Source organism: Bombus impatiens, unplaced genomic scaffold (assembly GCF_000188095.3).
Source record: "Bombus impatiens unplaced genomic scaffold, BIMP_2.2 scf_0083, whole genome shotgun sequence".
Lineage (NCBI taxonomy): Eukaryota > Metazoa > Arthropoda > Insecta > Hymenoptera > Apidae > Bombus > Bombus impatiens.
The window spans coordinates 169,875-188,555 of NT_176502.1; the positions used below are offsets into that span (position 1 = coordinate 169,875).

General features: G+C 34.8%; 3 protein-coding genes across 4 annotated transcripts in view; 2 read left to right on the forward strand and 1 right to left on the reverse strand.

The window, feature by feature from the left end:
- The first annotated feature begins 91 nt into the window (after window positions 1-91).
- Window positions 92-7,778, forward strand: LOC105682119. Its single transcript, XM_033324936.1, has 7 exons — window positions 92-557; window positions 3,223-3,440; window positions 3,552-3,733; window positions 3,827-3,974; window positions 4,055-4,834; window positions 6,036-6,265; window positions 7,308-7,778. The coding sequence occupies exons 1-7, from the start codon at window positions 524-526 to the stop codon at window positions 7,633-7,635; spliced, it is 1,920 nt and encodes a 639-aa protein (XP_033180827.1). The 5' UTR covers window positions 92-523; the 3' UTR covers window positions 7,636-7,778.
- Window positions 7,779-13,470: 5,692 nt separating this feature from the next.
- On the forward strand, window positions 13,471-17,336 carry LOC100749898. Of its 2 annotated transcripts, XM_024372610.2 has the most exons (4): window positions 13,471-13,637; window positions 14,459-14,686; window positions 15,286-15,497; window positions 15,841-17,336. In XM_024372610.2, the coding sequence occupies exons 1-4, from the start codon at window positions 13,635-13,637 to the stop codon at window positions 16,559-16,561; spliced, it is 1,164 nt and encodes a 387-aa protein (XP_024228378.1). In that variant the 5' UTR covers window positions 13,471-13,634; the 3' UTR covers window positions 16,562-17,336. The 2 variants fall into 2 exon arrangements, with proteins under 2 accessions (XP_024228378.1, XP_003485885.2); XM_003485837.4 differs by lacking the exon at window positions 13,471-13,637 and having other exon boundaries at window positions 14,203-14,686.
- The window catches only part of LOC105682120, a 3,916-nt gene continuing 2,120 nt past the window's right edge, over window positions 16,886-18,681 (reverse strand). Inside the window, exons 4-5 of the mRNA XM_012394389.3 lie at window positions 18,312-18,568; window positions 16,886-18,241 (exon numbers count right to left, since the gene is read on the reverse strand). Of these exons, the coding sequence (XP_012249812.2) occupies window positions 17,537-18,241; window positions 18,312-18,568 (962 nt within the window). The 3' untranslated portion in view covers window positions 16,886-17,536. The remainder of the gene's footprint in view (window positions 18,242-18,311; window positions 18,569-18,681) is intronic.

Below are 18,681 nucleotides of genomic sequence, written 5' to 3' on the forward strand. Positions count from 1 at the left end.
TAGATAACTGCAATATTTTGATGGCAAAGATGGATAACGATAGTGCCATGATTTTGTGCAAATAGATGTATAGATCGTAGCTTATCCAGAGCACAGTAAAATTTGATAAGATACTGATACAAAACATGACATATTCGTTCACTGATTCAGTCGATCTGTTGGCAGCAGACGATACGTATCGTATATTTACATACGTAATTTCCCGTTTGCATAAATATAACTATGTATTCATTTAATGAATTATACATTTATTGTAAATATCAGTGGAAATAAAGTTAATAACTTTTTTAAAAAGAGAAATAATTTAAACATTCTTTTTAATTGTAGTAATCAATAAAAAATTTGGAAAAAGGATTATTTTTATTTAAAAAGAATTGCTGTTCTTTACAAACTACGTATTATATCTTTTTGTTAATGAATCATCAACGTATATAATGTGTGTTTGTTTCTGTTATTGCTTTTAATACTATCCACGTGTGAAAATAGTGATTCTGAGTGTCTATACCGCGTTTCTACTAGGAGAATGCCAACGACGCCATTAAAAATAGATATACTTGGTATGCTTTATTTTGTTCGTATATTTCATCAATTATTTCGAAGATGTAATAGTAAAGCGATAATCGCTATTCATGTTCTTCTTCTTCATAACCCGTTTTGATTCCATAAATTGCGTTGTTTTAAAATAAATAATTTATCACGCATATGTATACATTTTAACTATTTTTGAGCAAAATATTAAATCAAAGTGAAGTGCGTGTTTTAGCTACTAATCTTTTTGCGATGATATTCTCTCTTTCCATTCTTTTCCTTTACCACGTGGTATTAAGAAATGTGTGCATTGCAAAGTATACATGCATCATATATGTATATACATACTATAATCGAGTGTAGAGCTTTAAACACGGCCTATCAAAATCGTATTAGCATTGATAGATGAATTAACTAATTATGTAATTATAGTATTTACTTAAGCCACTGTAAGTAGCCAAGAAATGTATTGCCCTTTGAAACGAAATGTAACACATTCATTCTTTAATCGTGCATATTCTTCTTTAATGTAGCTCATAATAGCGATCATAATAGCACCGTAAATAATCTTTCTTCTTGCGCAAGATATAAGTATCTTATTTTTAAATTTTTATCTTAGCGCACCTATATAAAGGTTTTTATATGTATATATTTTATGCATTTATATGCATCATGGTAAATTGGGAACAATTGTGATTAAACTGATTTAAATGTCGTTAAATAGGAGTATTGATATCTTTTATCGTTCAGTGTACCGAAATGATAATGATTTTATCGAATTTTGTGTCTTTTTCTGTTTTCAAAGTTCCAATAGATAACTCAAATATACAACATTCGTATGTCATTGATATTGATTGAATAAATAGTGTTATATATTGTAGGAGCTATAATAAAGTACTTAAACACCTAATTCCATATTTATCTATTTATAGAATAGATAAAAACATTGTCGTTATTTTTACTTAATAAAGTTAATATAGTTTTTGTTATAAAAAATATTTTATGAAAGAAAATGGATTTTGAGATAAAATGCATTATCGGCAGCTATATTTTTGGAGTTAGAATCACTTTATACTTACATATATTTGTTTAAAACATGCATATTTGTAGATGTATAAGATTGCAGAAATCAATAGCGCATATGTTCAGAAAATAATAATCATGGTAATATTATAGGTTTGAGTTATTACTTTTGCTAGGTTCAAAGCAAACCGATAAAGTTATTGCTCTTGCACTTATCGAATTTAACAAATACATACATATATATATATATATACATATGTACATATATATATATATATGTACATATGTATATATATATATATATGTACATACGTTTGACGTTCGCGGAAGACTGCTAGTTTGATAACCTTGCGCATTCGATCGCAGACATAAGACCTAACCCCTAGCCTATTTAATCACAATTACTAAGTTGTTATAACTTTTACTTGATTTTAGTTTTATAAGTCCCAATTGATTTGATATTTTTCATTCATAATACATATGTACATATATATATATATATGTACATATATATATATATATGTACATATGTATATATATATATATATGTACATACGTTTGACGTTCGCGGAAGACTGCTAGTTTGATAACCTTGCGCATTCGATCGCAGACATAAGACCTAACCCCTAGCCTATTTAATCACAATTACTAAGTTGTTATAACTTTTACTTGATTTTAGTTTTATAAGTCCCAATTGATTTGATATTTTTCATTCATAATTTATAAGCGTTAATTAAAAAATATTTATAGAATAGTTTAAAAATCTTCCTCAAAAAGAATGATTCCATAGACGTTACAAGTCTTTGTACGATACGAATGTATGTCGTCATTATTGATTATTACTTATCGTGAATGTATCTCAATCCAAAATATACGTACTTTGTTACTACAGACTGTGTCAACAAGATAGCGATTCAAAATATCCTGGATTGATGTTACTCGTGACTCCGTACCAAAATAAAAACTTTCGTTTCTAAGGAAAATTTTCCACTTATTCCTACGATTATCAATTGTATGATTGCTAAGACAAGTCTATAAAGTGTTATAAAATATTTTATAGTTGTTTCAATAAAGTCTCAGAAAATAAACTTAACTAATCTTTTCCAAACGAGAAACATAAGGTCGACAAAGAAGAAATTTTATTAATTAATGTGTCCTCACGTAATTACGTCACGATCTTCACAATCACGAGTCGCTAAAACTAGAAGCGATTACACCATTTTAAATTTCTAAATAACGAACAGACATAAATGAAATTTATGTAGCTTATTTTGAGTGTAGAGTTTCAAAAATAACATGGCTGACTCGCATAATTTTATCTTTCATCTAACAAAGATCTTATTTATCTTATCATCTAACAAAGAAGATCGACAAATAATTCTGTTGCGTAATTTAGCGTGAATATTTATGTAACGTAATAAGTAAATAAACGAGCATCTTCTGCGAATTAATTATGTATTTATCCTTCACAGTCAAACTATATTACATTTATATCGAATATATTCTTAAATATTTTTAGCAAAATGAAAATAAAGTATGCCTGATATAATAAAATTGAAACTTTCAATTACTCTTGTAACTAATCATTTTACTCATTATCATTCGTTTCTATAATTAATTTTGAGTAATCATAGAACTGAAAGATTCTCATGAAAGTTATACAATTCGTAGAGGACGGTGCTCGTCCAAGAGACTGGCAGCCTCGTAGGTCTCAGTACAAGGTGCCTCTGAGATTATTTCGATTGTGCTTACTCGGAATGTTTCTTCCTGCGGTATTGGTGGCTGGGCCGATATACTTGCGATATCGTGTTTATTGCGAGCAACTGTATCCATTAACCGTTTCCGATCAAAGGCTTATCGACGCGAAAGTATCTACCACGTGGTGTCAAGTAAGTACATTCTCATTTTATCTCTAGGCATATTTTTATTATGTTCTAATCCCACGGCTCATCGCAACTTTGTTAAGTATAATGCGATTATCGAGAAAAAATTCTTCGCAGAGTCAAGTCATTAAAGTTAATACCACGTTTAACGCCTATCTGATGAATGATGAACCAAAAATGGAAAACGAGTTTCTACCCGTTTCTATGACAAGACATTTGATTTTAGAGGACGACATGAAAGAATATTGGGGCTTCTATCTTCTTCGTGGTAGTAGCGTTACTGTATCCACTTGTGTGAGGTAGTATTGATGTAAAAGTGAAAAGAAGTTGAAGCAAAGCATAAAATTGAGGAAGTATCGATAAAAAGTAAAAATTTATGGGTTTTATGGTAGATGGCCTGGTGCTTCTTTAACCATGATCCGCGGTCACAAACATCTTCATGAATGTGCCTTCATTGGTGACGATAGCAGCGAAGAATTAGAGGAACTCCTGGAAGTTGCTAAAGAGACCGGTTTCCTTACAATGAATGGTTCGCTTGAGGTAATTTTCATATATTATATTAGCACGATGTTATCAGGGTGTAAAACGAAAACGATATAAATTTCATGTACGTTTCATAGAGTGAAAGTCCTAGCAATGAGCCAGAGAAAATGAAGAGAGTGCAGCAGGGTATACAGTTTCATCACAAGGACCATGCTAACGCTTTAAACAGCTCGAAGCACACGATGAACACCATAACACACCATTACAACAGTCACGAATTGGATGCCAAAGCTATGAAAGTGATACTCACGGAACTATTCGCCAAAACGCTCGACACGAAAAAAAAGCAGAAGGAGAACCCTCATCACCATTACGAAGGAACCTTCGTGGAAACTGATAACATCGAGAAGCCGCCTACTCAATATCCCCATGATGATTCACAGAAAACTAGGAACAAACAGATGGAAAATATGTTCATGAAAACTTTTGAAGAAGTCTTGAAGAAGAAAAATGTAGTGAGTGTTGTGAACGACACAGGAGGATTGATAGAAAAACACCGAAAACTCCTGCGTGGAAATCTTCTGCAAAGTCAGACGAGCAAAGAGAAGACGACAGTAAATCCTGAAGAGAAGATCGAAAAAGCGGAAGCTTCATCTGCAGAAGTGCTTCGAGATGTGTTGGAAAAAGTCAATTCTTTGGGTTATCGGGGTAAAAAGATACTGAAAAAACTGATGGTTGAAATTGAGAAGAAGGGTGCTGAGGGAGAAGATCTATGGCAGGCAGTGAACAAGACGATGAACGATCAGACACTTTCGGATGCTGAGAAACGTAGAAGACGAAGAGACTTGATTCTGTCTTCGCCTCTTCATACGGAATTAACGGAGGAAGATGAAGATGACGATGCTGCTATCGAGGAGGTAAAATGACTTCTTTCTATGTACCTTGTCGACCATAAGTATTTGTATACCTACTGATATTTGGTACAAATTGAATACTTTTTATTTTTATTATAAATTTATTATTTTATTCACATTATGTTTCCCTCATAATGTAAAAGAATAAGTACAATAAAATTTCTTGAAGTTTCTACTAAATATAAGTTGATTGCGAATATTTATGCATTTATATGAACTTAAAAAGTACAGAAATGCATACAATGTGTAAAAATATATCAAATATTCAAAGTGGAATACTCTTTCTAATACTTAGAAGGTGATACAAAATTTCCAAGTTCTGTTTCTTTAGTCATGTTCATAAAGATATGGATTTTCATAAACCTCCACAGTCTTGTAACGAATTAGTATCCAAATACTTATATCTATGACAGTGTGTATTTAAGATATTATCACTAAAAGGATAAACGTAACTCCAAAGAATTTGAGGTAGAAGCATGGAAGATTGTAGAAAATTTTCCGTGGACATAAATTAACAGCGGCAAATTTCCATCGAGCTAGTGATAAAAAACAGTTGCATGTAATATTATGCGCGATAAGGTTTCGAAATGAGATTTAAGGTGGAGGAGGATGCTGCTACCACGAGATGTTTAATCGTTGACTTATGTTCAGATTAAATCTAATTCGATCGGATGATTATCACACGATGTCAATTTCATTCGGTAAATAACTCGACGTTAAATACGTCAGCGATAACGGTCCAATTTAATAGATCGTAATCGACATTTTATCGTGCAGAGATAGACACGGTCAGATGCTCGTATTGTCCTCATTAAAAATTAGTAGGTCAACATAATTATTCGCGGTGTTTGCAACTTATTCACGTGGATTTAACAGAATGTACGAGAGTTTTCTTATCAGGGTATTTTCGAGGCAATGTTAATATTTGTCGCGGATTCAATTTGAGAACAATAAGAGAGATGAATCTTTGTTTGATAAGTATCGTTCAATCGCGTTACGTCAAATAGAAAGAAACGATTAAAGATTATGGAAGCATTAGAAGAAAGGTGTCTGCTTATAAGCAGGGTATGAATTAATGAAAGTCGTTTCATATAGAATTAATATAGGAGGTACAATGGATAAAATACTGTTACGATTAAGTATTTCTTTTAAAAGCTGCATTATTATATAATTGTTATAATTGTTATAATTTCTGTTACATCAGGATACATTGCATCCAGATGGCATAGCCGAGGACAGGGGTACCGTGAACGAGACGACGTTGAACGACAGAAGTAATTCCGAATTTTGGAGCTCGTTTAGTAGCTCCGAGGAACGGCTTTTGGATTGCAAAGGACTGATTCTGAATTTACCTTTAACACCACATCGATATTGTATGCCGAAACACGAAAGCGAACATTTGACCGCCTCGTTCGCTAACACGGTTACATACAGGTATATTGCGTATAAACCGTTATAAATATTTATGAATACTTAAAATGATAGCAGAAATAAGATTTCAAAGGCAAACAGACATTTAGATAACGTGACGATTTCTTTTAGCAACAGAGAGGCCTCTTCGAAGACTAAAACAATTGGTTATTTTTATATAAAAATTACGAATTCCGATCATTTTAGCCAGTTTACGTCCCGTGTTATCAATAATTCAGAAATATTGATAGAAGTATAATTTCTATTAAGTTTTTTACGTTTCGATAATGAGTAACACACGAGTAAGAAGATAGAAAAGAGAAAAATGTTCATTTCATATTCCATAACTCTACAGACATTAGATAGTATAGAAGCTCTTTGATAATAAGTAGTAAAACTGTTTAAAGAGTTCTAAGAATCCAGATTCCAAGATTTTAGATTCCGTTTAATGATTTAAGACCTAAGAGAAAAGAGCTTTAAGTACGTAGATGGAACGTTGAAGAAGGATATAAAGATATTATTGGATGATTAAACGAAACTAGGAAACTTAAAGATTTGAGGAAATGCAAAAATTCTAAGTTTAAGTAATTTGAAAACCTTAAGGGAATTTAAGAGTGCTGCTACGTGATACGAAGGGGCACATAGGTTCAAGAATGCATAATTCTAAGACTTAAGAAAATTTAAGTGCTCCTAAATGCAAAGTATTCCTGTAAGAATACCAAATATACGATTAGAATGTGCGATATCGTATGGTTTATGGCATATCAATAAATTATTTAACAATCTTGAGGGAATCTTTTTCGTTTCAGTATTATACTTTAACTGTATTTTGAACAAAAAATGTTTATGAACATACGTGACGACAAATTTACATTCGTTGCTGAGGAATTATTTGACTCAAATGGATTACAATGTCTGGATTATTTTATCGCGAGAATGCGATTGCTATTGTTAAATGTGTATGAAATTATCAAGTGTCTGTGGAATTAATCGGATATTTCGGATGATTCTATCTTTACTTGTCTGTTAAAATTTTATCATTATCAACGTTTAATCTACTTTTCAGAGTACCTACGAACGGATATTATTTCTTCGTCTTCAATTCTGAAAACGAGATTCAGCCGAATTATTTACGAGTACGTTTCGACCTGCTGAAGACCCTCTACAATATCTCGAATCCAGTACACGCCTGTAAGAATAGCACGACAGAGTGTTCATTGCCTTTCAAAATCTTCAGTAACGAGAGGACGGTCTTAGAGTTGCCATTGAGTGGCAATGACTCACAATGGAACGAAGAATACGTGGTTGTCTCCACGTGCGAACCTAGAACGTCTATTTATTTGTTATGCATCATAGCGGTGCCTTTGCTCATCCTTATATTTGCGTTTCACTGACAGCACGATGAATCGGTATGAGGAAAAGACAGTATTGTGATCTTGCGACGAGAACAGCCGCTGAAAATGCTTGCTTGTAAATATATTGTAAGTTTAAAAGCGAACCGAAGTATGAGGACAGACCCTTGTTACAATGGCAATAACGCGACAGTATTCTTCTCTTTTCACCCTATCATTTAACTGGTGGTTATGAATGTGACGTTATATTTGTGATAGTTAATGTATTTATACGTTAGTAACTCTAAATGGAACATTTTTTAAATCGCGATATAAATAATCCAAAATTCAGAATCATCATAATTAGACTGCAGATTTTTATGTATTTATAGGAAATTTGAAGGTGTAAAAATGCACAGAATGTACGCATACTATGCAGAGATATATAAAATACTCAAAATATAGTATTGTAATATATTGCAGCCTAATTATAATTTAATGTATTAAAGCTATGCGTTTACGTTAAAGATACATGTGATACGAATGATAGTGATACGAAGGTGGTTAACGAATTATTAATTGCAATTAACATAGATGCTTTTTAACATCCTTTGACGTTTTTAGATGGTTATAATTCTACAATCACACATACACATATATGTACATACAGTCGCCCCGGGAAGTAAGTTTACGCTCCTGCTAAAAGTTTAAATGTAAAATCTTTAATTTACTTTCCGAAGAAACTGTATGTATATATTTCTAATGCGGACTATATTTTTTATATATATTATATAGATTATATATATTATGTGATATACGTATAGATTAGAATCGTATATTTATTACGTCAACGAATAGTGAGATATTCTATTTTTCTTTTTTTTTATCAGTTGACAAAACCACTTTGTTGTATTATATTTTATCTTCAATTGGCAACGTAATTCCGATTGATATCGTTCATTTTCAAATAACTTGTTTTCTTAAGTATTGGAACTTTTTTCTGAACAATTATCATTGTATATTACGTTATCATGATACACAAGCTTCGAGCGTCGAGTAAAGTTAATCATATAAATTGGGTATTACCGTGGATAAATCATCCTAAACTGTTTGTCACTGCTTCACTGACTTTATATATTATAATGTAATACGTTTTAACTTATTACCGTTATTCCATTGCATCGGACGAATATCCGTTTATCAACCAACGTTATTACCACCTTCCTACTTTTAATGATATTAATTTCGACCAGATTGTACAGATTATTTATATTTTCAATAAAAAAATCCAGTAATAGTATCCAGTATATATAACAGTATAAATCCAGTAAAAGTAATAGTATCGATCGCTATAACTCTTTTATTCATTTTCGCTTAAAAAAACACGCTCAATTAAAAGTAGTAAAAAGCTTGGTAACAAACTTGCTTTCTTCGTATAAAAGACGGTAGCGTGACCGAACCAGTCCTAATTAAACGTCCCAGGGTAATCCTTTACGTCTTTCAACATCTTAAAAATTAATCTCCGTCCTATCTCTCCTCCTAATCCGTCAGATTAATACTTCATGTCGATGCAAGAGACTCCCGACAACTTGACCCTGCCATTCCATGGCTGAGGGGTAGCGAGAGGACGATTCTAGGGGTTTCGAGGGCGGAGCATCCCTTATCAGCACCGAACACTCGTGCTTCGCGCAGCCTCCGTGGCTTCAATGACTTTTTGAAGAGAATTCGCCCACCACACGTCGTTCTTGTATTGCGGACGTCCTTGCTCGATACTCATCTCGGAATATTACCAAAGGATATCTTATCTGTCTTTTCTTGTAACAACAGAGACTCGAGACTTCAACGAAAAAACAGGCTTTCGTATTTTTAGAAGATATAATTACAGAAAGTTTAAGCAAATTATGAAAAGCTATATAAGTAGTTTCTTGTTATATACCCGTATGTTATAATGAAAAATCGACTGGACGATAGAATTATCTAAATCGCATTTGATGACACTTTGCTACTGTTTGTAGTATACTTCAATAAATTTACGTTGTCATTTAATGGATTAAAAGGAGTTACGGTATACGACATGTATTAATTATGATGTGTTAATTGTTATGTATACTACCAACTATAAGTAAATATTCGGACATTTCCTGATATCAAGTATAACTTGAACGCTTTCCATTGCTTTTATATTCTAATTATTTTATTATAAATCTGTTAATTCATTCGGATCATGCGTGTTTTATAAAGTGAAATGAAAGAGCTGCTTCAATAAGAATGCACTTCCAATAACTCGAACAAGTCAATAAAAACTACCTCAAAATTACAATCAAAACCAAATCACTTTTTTAAAATGTAGTAATATCGCTATGCTATAAATTGCTATGCGTAGAAAGCGCTATATATAAATGTGCAGTTAATCAAATTGAAAATTTATTTACTCCGTATCCCTGTTTTAGTAGGAAAGTGCGATGAATGACTAATTTTTCGCGTTCTTGTATCGTACAAGAATTTGGATAATTTCAGAACGAATGTACAATTATCGTCTGGTAGAATACACACGTGGAAAACAAACACTAATAATGGAATTAATATGGGGCGACTGGTTGACGGCGATAACGAAAATTGATTTCATCCCCGTGCCCTTCGTGTCCTCTTTCCACCCCTGACGTTGTGCTCCTGCGGCTCAGTTTGGTATGGGTATCCTATTTGAACGCGTTGACGTTTCATGGGACACTGCGCAAACCCGGCGACACGCCTCTTTTCTATTGGCACAGCCTGCCAATGATAATTCTTCTACATACTCGACCATATACCATTCCTGGATAGCTTTTCCATGCTAGTTCACCGATTTCAGATATCGGTCTCTGTTAATAATTCGTATCTAATTCGGAACATGATCGTCAATAGCATTTTCATATTTACAAATCTGTGTATTCTTACATTTTGCATCCTTCTATAATGGAAGGAAAGACAGTCGCACGGTGATATTAATTTGTTAACCATTGTTAAAGGATTAATAATCTTTACGAAACTAATAAGTTACATAGTAATTTTTAAGAACACATTTCGTAACATCGAAAAGGTTCATAGGTCCAACTGGAAAATATTAGTTTATGATTTTCTTTTAGAAAATTTTTGATGCATGTATACGTGGTTGTGATTTTATCGATGTTCCATGGCCACAGAGAGTATATTTCACGGGAAATAATTCTAATACCTAATTCGTATTCGTTGGCACGCACAAATTGAGCTGTATTGTCGCTAAACCTGTGGGAAACCGCTACAAAACTCACCCCATACGACATTTTCTAACTGTACCATAGTTGCTGCTTTTTTTAGGGTGCTTTTATAAGTTTGATGGGAATTTATCGATAGACGTATGAGCCTTATATAGCCATAAATTACGCGAAACTCGAATATAATTTATATTTTCTCATTTTTCATCTTCGTTGTATACGGGTTCCTATACAAAATGTTATGCGCAACAAACTTTCCTAGAAACGAATTCATCGTGTATAAAGATACGTATCGACGTTATTTATTCATATTTCTCCACACTTCTCTGTTGGACCAGTATCACAGACCATACGCGGCCGCAATAATGGATTAACGAAGAATGAAAAAAAATTTACCCCTCGAACTTTACGAATAAGGCACGCGACTGCATTCAAGGGTGACGCACGTGTCGCTTATACGCCTTTTATTTTCAGATTAAGGTGTCGATACAGTTAAAAAGCGGGATTCTAATAGTGGCGTTAAAAGATATACGCTTTTAAATCACTCTCATAACATTGTTTTCGTATTTAGCAAAGTTCAGATATGTTTAAATCATGACTAACATTTCATTTCCTCTCCTTTTTACATTTTGCGTATATGAAAATTCAAAAATTGCAGAAGCAAGCTGCAATGAGTTCTTTGTTCTGTCGTCTAATTCAACAACAATGAAGAAAGAAGAGTTTTGTATGAAATCGTTCTTTCGTTATCGGTGCGTCATGTGTATAGAGACTTGTGACTAAATCTCTCTCCACCTTCTTCCTGTTTCATCCCATTAACATCTGTTTCGAAGATGTCTCATGCTTCTCATACAATTAAACGATAAATAACATCGACTCGTGCCTTATCTAATCGCCAACGTTATCAAACGCATACTGAACTTCATTTTCTCCTCGAATCACTCAAACACGCTGTAAAGCTTAAAAATACTATCGTTCTTTTTCAATAGCATTAGGATACGTAAAATAATGATATATTATTCTTTCGTCACTTCGTGCTTCAGTTCATTTAATAAACATTCGTCTAATGAATCAATTCTATCAAATTATACAATTATCCGACATTCTTGACACAATAACGTAATGGCTATACTGCGGATATTCATGCACTTCGTATATTTACTTTATTATAACGAATATTGTACTTTTTATATGCCTACTACGCATTTTTGCATCTTTAAATTTCCTTTAAATGCATCAGAATTCGCATGTTCATCCACCATTTAACAATGACTATCTCTATTCAATAATTTATTATATAGCTGTTTCGTTGCAAACAACTGTTTTCTATGATCATATTGACAGTGAGTCTAAGCGAAATTATAGTTAGCTCCCACGCAGATAGGACGGTAATAGCGCTCGAATGATCACGATTGCAGATTTAATCATTTAATCGGGATCGCACGATGACACCCTCCGGATTCGTCCCGCTGGAAAATCTGTAGCACCCTCCGAAGGTGTCACAATAAAACAGTTCGTGACTGGTGGCCACTTGACAACTGCTAGGGCTTCTCAACCCCTAATGTGTATTAAACAACGCTCCCTTTTTTTTTTACACCTCCCTGTCCCCCGTTGACTTTGCGGGGCTCGGCTAATAAGAATCTAATTGTTTGGGAACTTGGGAGGTAGAAACTTTGCAAAGTAAAGATATTGTTAGGAAGGAAGGTATAAGTGTCCGAAAAATGAAATTTTCCGATAGTAAACTTCATTTATTCAAGTAGAGGTAAAAACAAATTTTTTTTAGAATATTTAAGGATCTTATACTTTTGGCTATTAAATTATACAGAATTTTCAATGTAAGTAAGTTAAAAATTGTAACTCACTCATATGCGTTTCAACTAATTTTGCTATGTTTTCCAGCTTTTAATTGTTTCATATAATATTTGGTTTTGATATCAAGAATTAAATATCAATATCTTTTTTACTCACTCACTATTGTTTAACTGTGTGCTATTAGTTTCATACCAAATTGTTATTATCAGGATTCATCTGCTCGTACAGAGGAAAAAATACACACTTCGTACGAAAACATTACATATCTACAATAAAAGAGAGTTGCCAGTAACGGTTCGGGTAGCGGACTATTTGGATATCAAAATAATTGGATAATATGTACGAGAATACAGAAGGCTCTTAAATATTACGCGTAAAATATTTAAATATTCGTAACCCATAATTTATATAATTTCAAAAATTGCAACTACACAATTTTACGTAAGTAAAATAAAAGATATAATAAGTAATACTTATAATAATACATAAACAAAGAAATGATTATATCTTGCGCTATTTAAAATTAAGTTATAAATCCTTTATCGCATTGAATTGTATTTATATTATGACTGTATTTAGAGAAATATTTAGAGAAATATTGAGAATACTTGTTACTGTAATATTTTTCATACTGGACCAGGAGTAATCGATATTTTTTATTTTCATCGTATTCGTCTGATACCTAGGGATCTAACAACGACCTAAGGGTGTTTGGAGGGATACTGGATACGCATGGAACAGTATGGGACGGTCCAGAGAGGAGCTCCACCCATGAGGCCTGCGCTCCGCCTTCCTAAAATTCATTTTCTCGGGGGTTGTACTGCACTTTCTATTAGTTAATTCTGCCCGTCTGGACTCGTCAGTCGGTTTAACATCAGCTACGACAGTAACCTTGGAAAATTTGCCGACAAAGTGTCCACGACTCGTCGTAATCCGTTTTATAAAGAGAAAGTTCTATCAACGTTTTACAAAACTAGCCGTGTCTACATGAAAGTAAATGAAGTTAGATTTTAAACTTTAGACATGGTAAGGTCTACTGTGGCGTAAAAATTATTAATATCTCGTGTTAATAATTTTCAACTTTTATCAAGAGAGTGTAGTGTTATCGAGTTAAAAAGTTTACGTGTAAGTGTTACAATCACGCAAGACATCGTACAAACTACTCAATAGTCAACATATATGTATTCTTTTTTGATTGAACATCAATCTAGTAGATCTTTGCTTACACGAGCTCCATTTATTGCAACAAAATTTTAGTTAGTGTCTGATCAAACGAACACATGTCGGTTGAACGTGAACTTCTATTTATTGGGCTCCTATCGGTTATACAAACTATCTGTCCTCGACGAGATAACATAAACGAAGTTCTGTGTACTCGACAGTTCCTAAATTCTATGGATATTTTCCGATACTTTTGCATATAAGTGTATCTTCGTGTTCGAAAACCTATGGAAGCTGCCCATAAAAAATGACTAAACAATTATTTCTTCCTCGCGGAATAAATAAACTCTTTGATTCGTGCAACAGAATAACTCATCCATGCACGGACGTAGATCTATTGAATGTCAGGGACGAAAGCGCGGAGGGAGATCGCGATAGGAGTATCCTGTTGGCGCCTATGTAGTCTAATTTCGTGCGCGATAATTTATCCAGATTTCCCGCGACTTTTGTCATCTATCGTTTGTTCTAGTCAGGCGTGTAGAAAAGTCTCGAAAAAACATTAAGAGGTCAAAGCAATCCACCTGAACGTTTAATAGAAGCCACCGTATGATCGTTGGAAGGTGTAGCGTTAAAACTTGCAACGAATGATTCGAGTGAAGTCGAGACGTCTAATTAATAAATTGCAGTCGATGCTGACGTACAATGGCTGCGCTGGAGGAACGGTGGACACGGAGAACGGTTCTCCAGCGGAGTCAATATTGTCCGGCGAAGGAGAACTCGCGGAGGAAGTCGGCGATTCTTCTGGCACGTCGAGAGACACGGAGGAGGAAGCGACGCTCTCGGATGAATTTTATTCCCATGACACCGATGAGGAAGAGGACCAAGGCAAGAAAAGGCGAGATCGCAACAATTCCGTGAGCAGAAATTCTAATTGATCTTAATTGCGAATTACGCTGACAAATCGCTCGATAGTTTAACTCATTAAACTATGGGCCAACGTTGTGATAACGTAGTTTCTCTTTCAATCAGTTTACTGTATCAAAGACTGCTTTTCAACGTTGTGGCGTTCCAAGAATTTATTTAATATTTTTTTCCTCGCTATCTTCTCTACCCAGGTATTCTACGTAACTTTATGAAATTTAAAGAAATTGGAGCGTTTATAAAATTATGGTAATTTATATACTGTTTGATCTTTAATAGGTTAATCGTCGATATAAACGCGTGACAGTAGAATTCTTATAAATAGACTGCGGATTGTTTATGCATTTATGGGAAATTTGTAGACGCAAAAATTAACAGAATGCATGTAATATGCAAAAACATATAAAATATTCAAAGTATAATACTTGCTATTATATTTAACGAGTGACAGAAATCTCTGTGTAGATTCCATTTATTTATTGAAATTCTAATAAAAATATGAATTTATATAAATACTCATAATCTATTTATAAATGTATACGATTTAAAAATTGTGTTCCGATGATCCTTAAAATTCCTAATAATTTCATAGCTAGACGGCATTTCGTCTTCCGGCAGTGGTCACCTCGGTTCACCAACTTCGCGTGTAGGGACTTTGGGAGTTCGAAAGTTATTCACGAACAGCCGTGAACGTTGGAGACAACAGAATGTTAGTGGAGCCTTTGCCGAGCTTCGAAAATTGGTACCTACTCATCCACCGGATAAGAAACTATCCAAGAATGAGATCTTGCGAATGGCGATTCGGTAAATTTTAACAATAAGTAATTTATATCGCTGATTGTTGCACTATGAATGCACAATGATATACTATGTTACAATATCATATATGAACAATGAAACTTATTTTTTTTTTATAGCGACTTAACAGCCTAACAAATTAATTGTTAAAGATAGTGCAAGCACAAGCATAAATTGTGTTATTTTTTGTGTTCGAAGTGAGAGATCTCGAAAATTGCTCGCTATTATAGACCTATGTGCTTCAATCTGAGATTTTACGTTCTATGTGCTACATAAATAGTAACAATATTTACTATTATAGTAATAACAATAATATTTACTCCATGATCTAAAACTCCATATTTTCTAGGTACATACGACTGCTAAGCAACGTTCTAGAATGGCAAAAGGCGCAAGAACGAAACGAAGTGACGCAACACGAGGTTCGAATTAAATGCGAGCCCAATCTTGCCACTCACAATTCAACGGGCTATCTCGTAAAATCCTCGACATCATACTTGAAGCAGGAGAAGCATACAAGCGAGAACCACGCGTATAGAACGAGCTTCAGTAGCCAAAAACAACTACAGCATCCGATATCTCACGTAGTGTGTGATAAGAACGGAAACAATTTGTTAATGATCGCGCCTTCTGGTCACAGTATAACAAATGCTGCGTGCAAAAGAAGCATGACACCGTCAACGGTTGTTGCACAAAATCCTCTTCCGCCAACCGCGTTGACCAATGGAAGTTTGACGCGATCTTTGTCTGGTTCGCGATCTTCCACCTTTCCAAAGTCGCCTCAAATAAACGCTCAGGTCGTAACTAGCTCGAGTATTCTAACAAATTGTTCGCCGAGTGTTTCTGTAACGAGTAGCGCGTCCACTATTAGCGGAAGTGCGGTAAATTCCGGCCAGAAGAGGCCAAAAATCGAGAAAGAGGAAGACGAACAGTTATCCGGACAAAGTAGAGATTGTAAATCTTTGATGTCCTCGGTGCACGGGATACCCACAAGGAAGAGGGTAAAGATGTTCGTTAAAGACTCCAGTGCAGGATTTCGTAGCGATTTTCGAAATATCGAGCGAAAATAAGATGGACGATCGTATGAACTTTTGAAAATAGCTTTCTTTCATCAATTGAAACTGTTCTTGCAGGAGTAATCTATCGATATGTTTGAAAGCCCGTAATTTTAAGAGATAACTTCGATTTCGATAAATTAGACTTAATTTATTTGTTCGTTTATGGTTTGATTTACGAGTTTGTTATTCGGGATAGGATCATAAGTTACAAAATTGTAAGTTTGCTTTTTAAGTGCAATCTAGTCTAGAATAAGTTGTTTTGATAGTACCGTGAGTTTAAGATACGAAGGATAGTGATGTTTCTTCGTGTAAAATCAAGATGATTGAGATGTCATCTTTTTTTTTAAAGAATATTTTATTAGTTAAATCGTATTACATATTACTTGTACGGCATTAGGTACACTTTTCTTTTACGTTTTACATTCTGTCGCGATCATACATGAAGTAATGCAATGTTTTTCAACGTCGTACAATAATTATTGGAAATCAATTTCATTTGAAACTTCATAAAGGATATCGATTCCTTTCAAAATCATGATTGAATGGTTGCATACCGTTCGACGATATCGTCATAAATTATACTCTTACAAGAATCTTCCATATATAAAACACCATTTCCGGCATACGGCACACATATTCAAAAATTTGACACCGAATTGTGGCAAAAGGGAGAATTTCAGGTGCTGGTGAACTTTCAACGAGTACGTGTGTAACATTTGATTAGAACAACTGTCTTACTAACGACCACGGGCTGACGAAATAAATTATTGAACGTAAATTTATCAAACTCACGTATCTTTTTATATCTCGTCTACCTTCGATTAACTCTCTCACAACATTTTTTATATCTATAACTTCCCACAAATAATCAGTTCTGTCGAAGAGAATTCACTGAGGAATCGAATTTTTCAAAAACGTCCTCGATACATCGACGAAGATTCTACTTATTCATCGTGTTAGTCAAAAATAACCATTTCTCCACCCATCTTACGTCAGGTACACTTTATATCTCGTACTGTCCCTGTTCTGGCGTTCGGAGGTCTGTTTGAGACGAGCAGCCGCGTAACGATCGTCGTTCCATTCTATCGGCGGAACAGGCGTCGCTGGTCTCTCTTCCGTTTGACTGAAAGCTCTTCGTGGCGGAAGTTCCACCATTTGTCTGCTGCTCTTGCAATCCACGCTTGCTCTTTTAGCCGAATAGTTGGCCACGCTAACGTAACTCGCGTCGCTCGGGCGAGACTCTTTTCTCGTAGGAGTTACAGGAGCTACTTCAGCGTAACTTCCCCTGGATTTGGTACTAGCGTCCGAAGGCCTCTTCTTCTCGGCTTGAAATCGACTTCTTGGTGAATCTTCCGAGCGTGTCGATCTCACCGATCGAATCGAACCTTCAGCACGCGTCAGTCGAATCGAATCTGTCCGCGTCGAGCGCACCGAGCTTCCTGTATTTGATCGGGTGGATGCACGACGAGCTTTTTCGTCGTAGTCATCGGAGTAGGTTCGTCTTTCCTTGATCTTTGGCTTCGCCAAACCTAGATCTTCGCTGTATCGGAGTCTCTCGTTGAACTTTCTTAAACGTTCCTCGTACTCGCTGTTGTAAATGTCGGAGGAAGTACTTGGATGTGGCCCATCTTTCTTTGGAGTCCTTGGTCGTTTGGGTTCTTGGTGGTCAGACTGTACCTTCGTATCCTTCAACTGTGACATTTTCAATAAGAATGCAATAAGAATGTATAGAACTGGAATGTGTTCTATAGTTTATGCTTACCTTGATCATGTTCATTCTGTCATTGAACTCCAAATCTTGGCTATTTCTACGAGCCGATAGATTAGTCCTTTCCTCTTCACTACTGCTTTTACTTATCCACGTGTTCCCACGTCGAGCATTTATCGCTCTTTTCGGCCACTCGTTTTCTGTTTTGAAGTCGTACAGATCTCGCATGCGTTGGGTAAGCCTTTTCGATTGTTCATTGGCGTCAGGGGAACGCTTGGTCGTTGGCGAATCTCGACTCGAGTCCGATTTATCTGCAATTAATTATGTTAATTTTCCACATTTGGAACAATATAAATTTTTCCGTATCTTTTCTAACAAGAAGAGCTTCAGATTTGTCTCCCCGCCCCCCCCCCCCCCCCCCCCC

Coding starts and splice junctions, on each gene's coding strand:
- LOC100749898 (XM_003485837.4), top strand. CDS start 14,417: ATGATTCGAGTGAAGTCGAGACGTCTAATTAATAAATTGCAGTCGATG. Junction 14,687..15,285: donor GGCGAGATCGCAACAATTCC/GTGAGCAGAAAT, acceptor ATAATTTCATAG/CTAGACGGCATTTCGTCTTC. Junction 15,498..15,840: donor ATCTTGCGAATGGCGATTCG/GTAAATTTTAAC, acceptor CATATTTTCTAG/GTACATACGACTGCTAAGCA.
- LOC105682119 (XM_033324936.1), top strand. CDS start 524: ATGCCAACGACGCCATTAAAAATAGATATACTTG. Junction 3,441..3,551: donor TATCTACCACGTGGTGTCAA/GTAAGTACATTC, acceptor AATTCTTCGCAG/AGTCAAGTCATTAAAGTTAA. Junction 3,734..3,826: donor ACTGTATCCACTTGTGTGAG/GTAGTATTGATG, acceptor GTTTTATGGTAG/ATGGCCTGGTGCTTCTTTAA.